Here is a 12166-nt window from a genome sequence, read left to right on the forward strand (position 1 = left end):
TAAACAGAATTAATGGTTGTGTATTTCATTTGTGTTGCATATTCAGTTTTCACGTTTTTGAATTGTTCATTTTTTTTAGGGTCAGGTTCAGAGTGGGATGCGTTCTGGGATCCGTATCGCTCAGGGCAGCTACATTCGCATCACTGTGAACAAACCCATTACAGTGCAGGTGGATGGAGAACCCTGGATACAATCGCCTGGACAGATCATCATCTCTGCTGCCGGACCAAAGGTGCATTTATATACTTTTTTTCTATTTTCTCGTTTCTTTTCCGGTGGAAGAATGCAGATGTTCCAGAACTGTTAATAAAACCCAAGTCATTCCGTTCCAGAACTTTGCTTCCTGGCCATCTCTTGGTCTTCGGGTTCTAATATAGCTCTGTGTATTTTAAAAAGGCTGTTTTTTTTTAGGTTTGCATGCTGAGAAAGTCCAAAACCAAGCAGAAGAAACAATCAGGCAGTTTGAAGGAAGGCCGTTCCGACAGTCCAGCTCCCAGCGATGGTGGGCAGTGACAAACCGCACAAACACTTCATTGACAGCCCTTTACTGTCACCTCGACAACTTTTCTTTTAGTCTGTCTATTCTTTGTTACACTCTGGGTGGGTATCAACATTAACTTCGGCTAAACTAAAATGTGTTTCGCAGGCGTTTCTATCATCTCATAGTCTGTAGTGTCCAAACGCCCCATCTGACGATGGCACTGCAGTCTGTTTCTCAGGACTCTAGCTGCCCTCGGCCTGTTTCCGGCCTCTTTTTGCCTTAGATTCATACTGGTGTAGATGTTTTAGTTGGTTTTATTTTGATCGCATCTTTTTTTTCAAAGGGAACATTGTCTTAAAGTAGTCCATCACTGAAATCCGACGGCACATATTAATAAGCAACCAGTATTCAATCGCATTGCGCTCATCACAAATGCCAAAAAAATAGTTTTGTGAGCATCGCCAAGTTATCAAGCTCGCCAAGTTCGTGTGCGACGATGGCCTTTTTGGTTTATGGTACATACTGTGAGTCACCCGGTCGTTTGTCGTCTTTTATAATAATTAATGTCTTACTTGAGGTTTATTTGCAATAGCAGCCCCCTAGTAGCTTTCCACAAGTATCTGAACCAAAATGCAGTATAAATGTACAAACGACTCTAGTTCTTCTTCATTAAGAGCACACTTGATTGTATAAGTGGATCGGGGAGAGATAATTGTCCTTGTGTATCAACTTTTGTAGCTTTCTCGGCTTTGAGACTGGAGGCGTAATTGTGCGCGAGAGACGATACGGCGCCATCGCAGCCGTTTCGTAAAACACGAAGAATATCAATAGCTTTTTGAACGCGTGTGGTACCGAAAAATACTGTGAAAAGAGTTGTTGGTTTTTGCGGAGGATGAATGTTTGTACATTTCCTGTAATGTTTGTGGACGAATGCACCACTTTTGGCGTTAATAGTAATATAATGCCGCATGATACTTGATAAAACATTCCATGCAAGATCACGTACGTAGCATTTGCGGTATTTAACGTGGTGCCAGTAACTGAACCTTTAAGCCAACATAGCTTTATCATGTTCTAGTGAAAGCATTGATTTGTGAGTAAATAAATATGTTACTGTTACCTGACATAGTCGTGTAAAGCTACTCGTCCTATTGTAAAGCTAAAACTAGAGGCGAGCGCAGTGCTGTAATATTTTGGTTAGTGTATATGTGGTCTCTGTACAGTGACTGGTCAGCCCTGGGTTCGCGTGGTTGGCTTTAGATATTGTATGTACGATCGGTTAGACACTCCACTCCCCGTGAGTTGCTCTGTAAACGTGCTGGATGCGGGGACCGTCTGACTTCATCTACCTCGTCTCACCGGCACACATCATTCCGAGGATCGAAGTTATGCCAAGCTCGCCCAAAGACTTGCGCCTGCTTTTTATTCCCGCACTTCGTGGATTGTGACCACAATCGAGTTGGATGCCATGTTGAACTTAACACTGATGCTACAAAAGAAGGTGTGACATGCTGGAGCGAAACAGAACACCACAGGATTAGCAGGGCCCTATGACTTCCGAGATGCGCGTGGGTTTCGAATACATAAGAGTACGTGAATACTGCTCTGAGAGCGTTTTACCATTTCTTTTGAGTAAATCTCATCATATCATATACAAACAGAAAGCCAAAGGGCTTCACAGGAATCCGTCAAAATAAAAGTTTGGGTGAACACGGAAATATTACTTTGTGTAACGATAATACTACTACTGCTAATCCAATTATTATTATTAAAGCATTATTTTTAAAGGAATATTTACCAGGAAAAAAAATATTTACCAGGATATCTTTAGCAGAAAATTGTAAATACGCAACACAGTATTTCTGGAAAAATTTAATAAATAAAATAATAATATATAAAATCAATTAATTAGGGACACTTTTGATCATTAATATGTAAAGAAACTATTCAAATAGAATAAAAATTAATAGAAAACAGAATCTGGAAAAATTAAACCTGAATTAGAGAATAAAACAAAACATTGATTCGTATGGCCTTTAAAGAAACGTAAAAAAAAATTATATTGTACGGTTCATGATTTCGTTGAATTAGACATGATTTTTATTTAGTACATTTTTGTTTAACCATAAAAACTGAATCCAGAAAAATTTAAATGGAAAACCAGTATTTTGAAAAAAACATGTAAAATTGATTCCATAGGGCCCTTGATTAGTAAGAAATAAGCTTTGGATTATATAATGCAGACTACTGTTCTATACAGTATGACTGATGGTTTAGGTCTCAATGACAGATCCAGGATGAAGATGCTGTCTTCTCTCGCCGATTCACCCTCTCTCGTGTCGTTTATTTGCCAGAGATGTGTACAGTGGTGATTTCTGCATTAGTCGTGCCTGTTGCCAGGACAACCCCTCGGGCTAACGTGCTGTTCTGTGGTTGTGGTTTGGCCCGAGCTCTGCGTTTAGTGCCTCATATAAGTGCTTCTAGAACCTCCGCGGTATTGCCGTACGTGTTTAACTCCATGCCGTTCTGTTTGTTCTGCTGGTTCAGTGACTATGAAGTAGAACCGTGCTGTTCTAGGTCTTTTAGAGCTGATGTGCCTCCTAACAGGGTGAATTGCATGAAAACGCGTCACATTTCACCCCACAAAAAATCTAAATAACTATATATTAAATTAAAGGATCATTTTAGGACCAATAAGATTTGGCATTCTTTTCATGCTAATTAAGCACATTTTAAGCCCACTTTTAAAAAAAATGCAAGTAAGGGAGCACTACAAGTACAATTCTGAACATACTCTTCACAATATCTTGAAAATAATGGAAAAAGCTGAGTATAATTTCTGGTTTCTTTTTGATTTTTAGAATGAAATGTGACCTTTTTTTATGAGATTCACCCAATGACTTTGTTTGGTCAAAACTGTTTAAGTTATTTTACCTCCTGGTGTGATTGAATTTTCTGATTACTTGTAAAGTGGGTTAGAATTAATGTTCGAGATCTATATAAATGTATATTTTTGGAGAGAAAATGTTTTTAATTTGATTCTATAAAGATATTGCACTGACTGTACTGTTTTAAAGATGCTTTTAAGTGTACATTGTGTTTAATGAATATTAAATAACTAAATGTATAGATATATCATCAGCTGTATAACAGATGGATGTGTCCAGTGGAAAAGGAAAAAAAACATAAATTTGGACTTTTTAATACATTTCTGTTTTGTCTTTTTATTTTGCATGATTTTTAAGGTTCCTATTGTACAAAGTAACAAAGTTAATCATTTAAATAGCACCAAATGTGAGCCATAAATCACTCTAGGCCTTCTTTTCTATAAAACACGATTAGTAGGTCAGTCAGTTATTTACAACAGTATAAAATGGCTGAAATTATACATATCGAGAAATCATCGAATTATTTTACACCTAATGATTTTCAAGTTTCTTCAGTATAAATGATTTAATAATAGTACGAAGCAGTTACTTCTCAAATAAATAGCTTAAATGAGAGCACGATCTGGAATGGACACAGAATTTTAGGGCAGTGTGAAGCAAGGGCTCAACCCAGGCTAATGTTCCCACCGTACAATGTAATGAGAAGAATCATGGCGAATCCTGTTAGCATTCCTGCGTTCTGGATTGCAAAAAAAATTATATCAGTCTTCGTGCTATGCACTTGTTCGTTGGCAATCATGTTCATTTCAGGCAGCTAGGTAAGAGAGAAAGATGGTCAGTGTTTGCTCGGCTAACACAGATTTATGCTGCACTCAGTCACTGAAAAATATTCTTATCCTCATTTTGATTCTAAAAATGAGTAATACATTTGAAAAAAATGGTAAAAACACGATGTGTTTAAATGAGTGGCCTAATAAAGGCTATATTGTTTTACAAAAAAGGATTTTGATTACTAAGGCAAACGATGTTTCTATAATGCATCATTTTTTGATGCTGCCTCCATGCCTCTAGGTGTCAGTATAGGACTGAATGATTTGTCAGGATTGTTAGAAAGAAGCAACCACTTCTTTGTCATGAGGAGAAAAACAACATTAATTGTTGTTAGTAAAAAATGATTAATGGCAAAACCACTTCACAAATGAAAGGGTTTTAAGGATTTCAATGCAAAGCTGCATTTAATTGATTAAAAAAAAAATATATATATAATGGCAAAACAAAAATAATTTTTTTAAATGTTCTTTAAAAACAATTTCTAATGAACTGTCTTCTATCTTAAAAAGATACAGTTAATTGAGAAATGGAGGAAAAGCATTAAGTTTTATTTTGAAAAATGATTCATTGTTAATTATAACTTGTTTACCTAATACAAGAAAAAATATCTTTGAGTGGAGTATGAAAAAGTATTAATTCAAAGGGAAAAGATGGCTTCTTACACCATTAAAATATGCGTTATTCTTGTTATAAGCATAAGCTTACTTAATGTTGGTAAACTATTTTCAAAAACGAGACTTAATATCTGACATCATTTACTTTCTCAAGTAAATGTAACCTAAGTCTGTTTTCGTGTGTGTACTGGAAAACAATTCGATGCATCATTGGCGAATAAAAAATATTGATAAATATGATCAAACGTTATGTCCTGCGATTTCTAACCCACGCTGCTCTTACCATATCAGCCAAGGCGATGTAAAGGAACATGCCACCAGCAAAGGCAAAGATGATGCTAGGGGCAAAAGCGCTACCCAACAAGATGCCCAGGACCAGGCCCAGGTAGCAGGACATAGCAGACAGCAGATTGAAGAAGATGGCCTGTGGAACGCTCAACCCCGCGTTCAGCAGGATAATGAAGTCACCTACAGGGGGAGACAGAACGCGACACGAAGGTCGACAATCAAAGGGCAGCAGGCGCAGAGTGTTTTTGCCACGGGGGTTAAAGGTCAGAGCTGTTAAAGGTAAACGGGTCTGTATTTTGCTCACCCAGCTCATGAGGGAATTCCTCGCAGACGATAGCGATAGAAGTGCTAAAGCCGCTGAGAACAGACACGGTGAACGAAGCGCCGATGGCCAGTCCGTCGATGAAGTTGTGGAGAGCATCGCTGAGGGAAATCATCCATGCCACCGTCTTGACGCTGGCCAGCCGTCTCCCCCTGAGCCATCTGCAGGACCCCTGCAACGACGGTCGCGTCCAAACTAAAAACCTCGCTTCATTCTAATAACAACGTCTCATGAGCTTCGACCCTGGGTTCATATTTCAAATGCTATTTGCTTTTAGCCCCGAGGTCTAAGTTTTTGTATTGTTGCAGGGGCGAAACGACGCTACGATTGCGTGGTGCTCGCGATGTAGGTCAAAGGACAGAGGACAATCTTGTTTCTGCTGGCAGCTGTGACGGATGAAAGCAAACACAGCTGTGCGTGTCTCTACGGCTGGACTGTAAGTTGCGCTGACCTGGACGCTATGCACTTCTTAACTCTGTAGCTAAAAAGCTGCTTTTTTTGCACGCCAGCTAAGCCGGTTCGCATGCTAACAACACTTCAACCACCAATTTGGGGCTTCCAAATATCTGCTGAAGGAGAAGTGTTATCACATGACTCAAGATTCTGGTTTAACCATTGACCACAGTCTGATGTTACACTTAAATAGTATAACAGCCTAGTCGTCATGGCAAATAATTAGTATTTATCTCTGTTTGATAATGATATACGCTTTCAAGTAATCGTAAATTGCTTTATGTTGTGATAATCAAAGAATCTTTATAGATATGGTAAAAAAAATAGAGGTGTTTGCTAATTCAAACATCACTGATATAATTGCTTATATGGGAATTTCAGTATATCTGGACGATAACGAATCAAATTATTAGTAGTAAAATTTGGCGCATTAACTTTTCCTCCAGTTTGTACTGAAAAAATTAACGTAGCTTCGAATAATGAAGCTTCTCGAGTAAAAGGCTGCCCAAAATCCCGCAGACTTGTATCCGAGGAGATTCCTGAGCCCTTTATTGTTGTTGTTTATTTGTATAGCATTTAAAATCAAGTGACGTCGACAAAAGTGCTTTCCAGCAAGACAACATATAAAAAAATGGACAAAAATAAAATAGCAGGAACATAAAAACTATTTATATTACTTGAGACTTGAGGAGGGCTCTTTAAAGGGATAGTAATATTACTGCAAAGTAAAATTATTGTTTAATATATTTTAAGTAATATATTAAAATTACATTTATTTCAATGGTTCAAAGCTGAATTTTCAGCAGTCATTACTCAGAAATCATTCCGTAAAATGTGTGTAAAATTCTTAATATTAAAGTTGAAAACTGTTGTTGCTATAACTATTCTGCTATAATATTTTTTTGGAAACACCGACACATTATTTTTTTTAGGTTTGATGAATTTAAAACAGCGTGTTTTAAATATTTAGTAACAATACGGGAGTCTTCATTGTCACTTTTGATTTGATGGGTCCTTCCTGAATATAAGTCTTAATTTCTTAAAAAAAAAAAAATCCTACTGATCAACAACAATAGTGTATGTATTTTCTTTCAGAATTATTTTATGTTATACTTTTTATATTATACTTGGATCAGCAATCAATCACTGTCATCCCATAAGCAAGCACTCACACTGAATCTGTAAAAATGTACTTTTACTAGTATATTTATAATTTCAAGCATCTTGATTTCATGTGGGATTAAATCAGTATCAATTTTTCTCAAACCGTTGGCAATTTTTAGCCTTCATGTAAGGCATGTTATGTATTTAGTTACTATATTTAGTCCATTCACACATCGCTTGGCATTCATTAGTATTTTTGTGAGACCTGTACCTTCTCCACCGGAGGGTCAGAGGCGATGCTTGCTTTGTCTGTACCGGCAAAGTTGAATTCAGAGTCCACCGTGCTGATGGCGCCGTTCTGTTGAATGCCTTCCGAGGGCTGAAAGTGACCGTGTCCGTGTCCCTGCTGAAGTCATACGATGAATTGATACGGTTTTAAAGAACATGCCGTTTGCTTGTACCTAATTGTAATTATGAGATAATGCAGAGTCGATAGTTCATTATCAAAAAATCTCACCCTTTTTATCGCCCTGAACGGATTAAGTTAGCGATAAAGACCGGAGGACTGTGCACTAGCCAGCTTATTATGCAACTACCGTTTATAACAAATATGAAAAACGGGTTTGAGTAGAATATTACATGCGTAAAAATGCAAAGTGAAATATTTCAATCATATTTCAATCGGTGATTGCGTATTTTACTGTTGTTGGTTAGTTTTGAATTATATAAAGGTGAATGAACCCACCTCATATTCTGGTTTCAGGACTATCCTCAGGATTTTTTCAGTGATGTACAGCGCATAGAATCCACCGAAGATCCCAACGGCTTGCAAAACGTAACCGTCGGCTTTTGGGTCGAACCCAAAGGCCTGTTCAATGAGAAGAATTCATTCTATTATCGTGTGTCTTTTAGCAAGTTAAAGCAGAGCTCCCCGCGTACACAAGCACATTATGTCTTTATGTTAAACTGTAAACCCAAAATAAATATTACAGCATGTAACCGCTGGGGGGAAAAAAAAACCAAAAACATCACGTAATGCATATCAAGAAACACTGGCACTCTTCTAGAAAATAAAAAAACAATTAATAATTCAAGGCAGGGACCTGCAGGATGAGCAGTCTTTGCAGTGTCATCTTTGAGTAAATTGGTCATCAGCGGATTGTAAAGAGCATTCGCGTTTTGTTATGCAATCATTTTAAGCATAAATAATCTGCATCAGCATCGCGCTGCTGATAAGAAGGCAAATAAAGATGTATGATGGTAGCTTGTCGGCTGGAGGTTGATTTCTGTGAAGCAAGAATGATCGAGTGCAGGTTACTGGGTTCATAATCCTGTTGTGCCGCCAGCGTGACCTTCAACAACCTCTTAGAAGAAAGAGTGCTCTAAACTGACCTAAGTGACTTCCGTGGGACGAGGGCAAAACTTTGAACTGCGTGAATGTGATAAACCGACGTATGGAAAAGCATTTCACCTCAGGTATAAGCTGGAGAGCAGAATTGGAGAAGAGCGTGCCAACGGCTAGACCAATGAAGTAGGTGAGCACTTTGGGGAAGTAAGTCTTTTTAGTGAGAGGAATGAGAGTCAGGCCCAGCAGTGAAGCCAGATTAATGATGGTCACGGCCAGGAAGCCGAATCCCCAAACTGTGTGAAGAAAGAGAGGGAGGGCTCACACACATATTTTTTCTATGCAAACTGTCTATATTCTCAACAATGTTTACTTTATTACAGTATTATTACTCTGTTATACTGACGTGTGTATACATATATATATATATATATATATATATATATATATATATATATATATATATATATATATATATATATATAGCTTTGTTTAAAACAAGCAAACAATCTGTATAAAAATAAAGAATAAAATAAAGACATACAAAACATAAGACATACAAAAAAAGTGGTGTTTATATAGTGTTTTGCGTAAAGATTTTTGCTTTGTGACGCTGTAATGACATTTTTATTACTGTAATCAGTATATTTTTACTGTATTTATTTGCATTAAAGTGTCATTTTAAAGTGTTATTTTAGTATCACTAAGTTAATATTGTTGATTTTATGAATAGTTTGAATCATTGTTTTATTTCTATTTTAATGTTAAAGTTTTCGTAGTTTTCATTTCATTTTTTTTAGGTTTTGTTGTCTGATTAAACATGTCCATATTTTTTATTGTTTTTACCTTAGTTTTATTTAAATTAGTACTTATATAAGTTTCCGTTTTTATATATAATTGATTTCAGTTCATGTTTATTTTTAAGTAACTACTTTTGGTCAAGTAACTAATTTTTTTAGTTTTAGTTTAGGTCATTTATAATAACTGTAAATGAGAAGTTGTATCAGAATCAGAATCAAAATCACTTTATTGCCAAGTACGTTTACACATACGAGGAATTTGTTGTAGTGACAGAAACTCTACAGTGCAACACGATAACAAGACAAGACAGATAATAGTAAAGAGAATTATATACACTATACAAGATACAGAATATAAAATGTGCAAAACAGCAAAAAAAAAAAAAAATATATATATATATATATATATATATATATATATATATATATATATATATATATATACTGTAAACATTAAAGTGTATATTTTGCATAAAGAAAGATTTTTGCTTTGATATTTTTTAAGCCAATGAAATGATTGTAATTGTCATTCTCGGTGTGACATTTCATAACTGTAATTCAGCAAATTTGTACTTTTTTACTGTTGTTGTTGTTGTTTTAAAAAAATAAGTATAAATGTGTTTGAGTCAAAGACGTTAAGATGTCTGCATCAAAAGAAATTCACAAAAGTGATTTTATGTCCATAAAAAGCACTTTAAATGTAAGTAAAGTGTCTCCTTGCTTTCAATTTATTTATTTATTTTTTAAAGTTTCAGTTTGTTTTTTACATTTATTTTAGTGCTTTGCTTTGTCACAGAACCAACAGGATAACATACGGTAACAATAATAAAAAAAAACAACTATAGTAATAAAATATAAATTAACACGCAATAACCTATGACATAAAAAATTTTAAAATTAACTAATTAGTATTTGGGGTGAAAATAATTTACCTTTCAATGTGTCACAAATTACTTTTTGTTGTAAATATGCCTGAAAAGAGTGTTACACTGAATGGCATTTTAGTGTGTACATTTAGCAAATACATTTTTTTTTTTTTTTTTTGTGATATTTATTTTTAGCTCAAAAGAACAAATTGCAATAAATTTAAACAAAAACATTTTTAACGAATTTAGGAAAAACTAAAGACTCAAAGCAGTATTACACTTATTTTCTTCTTTAACCCATTAGCTTTTTTAATTATTTAGATTAGCATAAAAACGGTCCAAAATAGCACTAATACAAAAGTTGTATTTTGCATAAAGGAAGTGTGTAATCTAATTAAACACAATTGTACGTAACTCCCATTATTGTCTGAACTGTGATTTTCATTACTGTAATACAGTACATTATGCATATTATGATTGTTTTTTTTTTAAATTAGAACAAAATCAATATAAAAAATGTATCCATCCATATTTGCCTTCTTATCAATTATACACAATTGCCGTTATTCTCAAGTTTTTATTAGTGTAAAACTAAACGTAAACTTAACTTTAATGTGTAACTTAAAGTTCTTTTTTTCTTTTAATAAGCATAAACACAGTACAAAAATATCGCTACAAAAAAACAAATTTAAAACACTTTATTTGATATCTTTTGCATTAACGTTAAGAAGTTGTGTTTTACCTGAAGAGAGATTAAAGCTTTGTAACATTAAACACAATATTCAGTAATTGCTATTATTTTCAGCTGCGATCATTACTCTAATGTTTGATTGCTGTTACAGTAAATGAATAGTTACATTGTATTTATTTAATATTTAAGATAAATAAGTGCCACAAAACATAATCCAAAATATATATAAAAATTATATATATATATATATATATATATATATATATATATATATATATATATATATATATATATATATATATATATTTTTTTTTTTTTTCATTTATTTGTTATTACACTTTTTCTTTTTATATATATATATATATTTATTTATTTTAATCTATAGGACTTTGTATTATTAACTTTGTATGCAACTTATTTTAGATGACAAGCTTCTCATCATTCTCTGCCATCTAAATGGTGCTTCTCATCAGGAGAAAGCAGACTTGCTGAAGCCTCACCGCGCAGATCAGTGTCACCGTGTCCCGGAGGTTGATTCGAGCAGGGCGGCAGGACAGCTTGGTTGAGCAGAGCCGGGCACACAGTGACCAGATGTTCCTCTGTCAGATGAGAGAGGTTCTGAAGCCCGTAGTGCCCCAGAATATCTTCTCCGGACACGCACTGAAACACGGACAGTCTCGAGTCATCGAAGAATGACCAAACCAAACATAGATGCATGAAAAAATGCCACACATTGGAGTTGATAACTTCCAGCGACTAAAGGGAGCGGATTACCTGAGCGTGCAGAGGAATGTCCGGGTCCAGCTTGTTTTGCGCGACTGCCTCCAACAAACTGTTAATGCCATTGAGATCCAGTGAACCGTTTTCTCCGTAAACGGCCAAGATATCCTTCACGAAAACCTGCTGCAGAGCGCCGGCTCTTAATCCCGAGATTACGGTTATTAGAAAGCCTGCGAGCACATGAGCGAAAGATTTGGGAATGCCTGCCATTCTTACAGACCACGGCCCGAATGAAGCAAAAAGCAGCGGGCTTTAAACGTCCCGTCTGGAGATTATCCCGGTAGCAGGACTGGATCTAACGCAGCACATCGGCAGGCAAAGTTGCATCTTAGGAATCTAGATAAGAACAATTAAAAGAGTTAATTATTTCTTCACTATTAGTATCCTCGGTGACCTTCATTTGGCAGCCGGCCAACCGTGATAAATTGCGCTCGTTTGCTCAAACCAGCCTCCTGCGGTCAAAACATCCCGACTGTGATCCAGAAGAAGTGGCTTCATCTAAAGAAACATCCGTTTATTTTGGGATGGGATTGAGTGCAAATTAGTTACACTCAATAAACTTTCGCGAGAAGACAATTACAGGCAAACCCGCTTGCTAGTTAGTAAACTTGAAGTGTATGTGAATAAATCCACCTCGCAAACGTTGAATAATTGATTGGTTGTGGGCGGGGAGTGGGCGGGGCCTGCATGTAATTACTACGCT

General features: G+C 35.7%; 2 protein-coding genes across 4 annotated transcripts in view; one reads left to right on the forward strand and one right to left on the reverse strand.

Annotated features, from left to right (window-relative positions):
• LOC122357677 (diacylglycerol kinase theta) overlaps positions 1-3689 on the forward strand; it is a 28931-nt gene extending 25242 nt beyond the window's left edge. For both annotated transcript variants that reach the window (XM_043257149.1, XM_043257150.1), the window contains exons 22-23: positions 80-232; positions 412-3689. In XM_043257149.1, coding sequence (XP_043113084.1) covers positions 80-232; positions 412-513 — 255 coding nt within the window. In that variant the 3' untranslated portion in view covers positions 514-3689. The remainder of the gene's footprint in view (positions 1-79; positions 233-411) is intronic.
• LOC122357678 (metal cation symporter ZIP8) lies at positions 2376-12046 on the reverse strand. 2 transcript variants are annotated; one of them, XM_043257153.1, is made up of 8 exons: positions 11458-12046; positions 11184-11343; positions 8453-8622; positions 7727-7849; positions 7253-7384; positions 5407-5596; positions 5098-5282; positions 2376-4183 (listed from the first exon to the last, which is right to left on the reverse strand). In XM_043257153.1, the coding sequence occupies exons 1-8, from the start codon at positions 11671-11673 to the stop codon at positions 4034-4036; spliced, it is 1326 nt and encodes a 441-aa protein (XP_043113088.1). In that variant the 5' UTR covers positions 11674-12046; the 3' UTR covers positions 2376-4033. The 2 variants fall into 2 exon arrangements, with proteins under 2 accessions (XP_043113088.1, XP_043113087.1); XM_043257152.1 differs by having other exon boundaries at positions 7253-7387; positions 11458-12045.
• Between the last annotated feature and the right edge of the window lie 120 nt (positions 12047-12166).

The sequence above is a fragment of the Puntigrus tetrazona genome, chromosome 14, assembly GCF_018831695.1.
Source record: "Puntigrus tetrazona isolate hp1 chromosome 14, ASM1883169v1, whole genome shotgun sequence".
Classification (NCBI taxonomy): domain Eukaryota; kingdom Metazoa; phylum Chordata; class Actinopteri; order Cypriniformes; family Cyprinidae; genus Puntigrus; species Puntigrus tetrazona.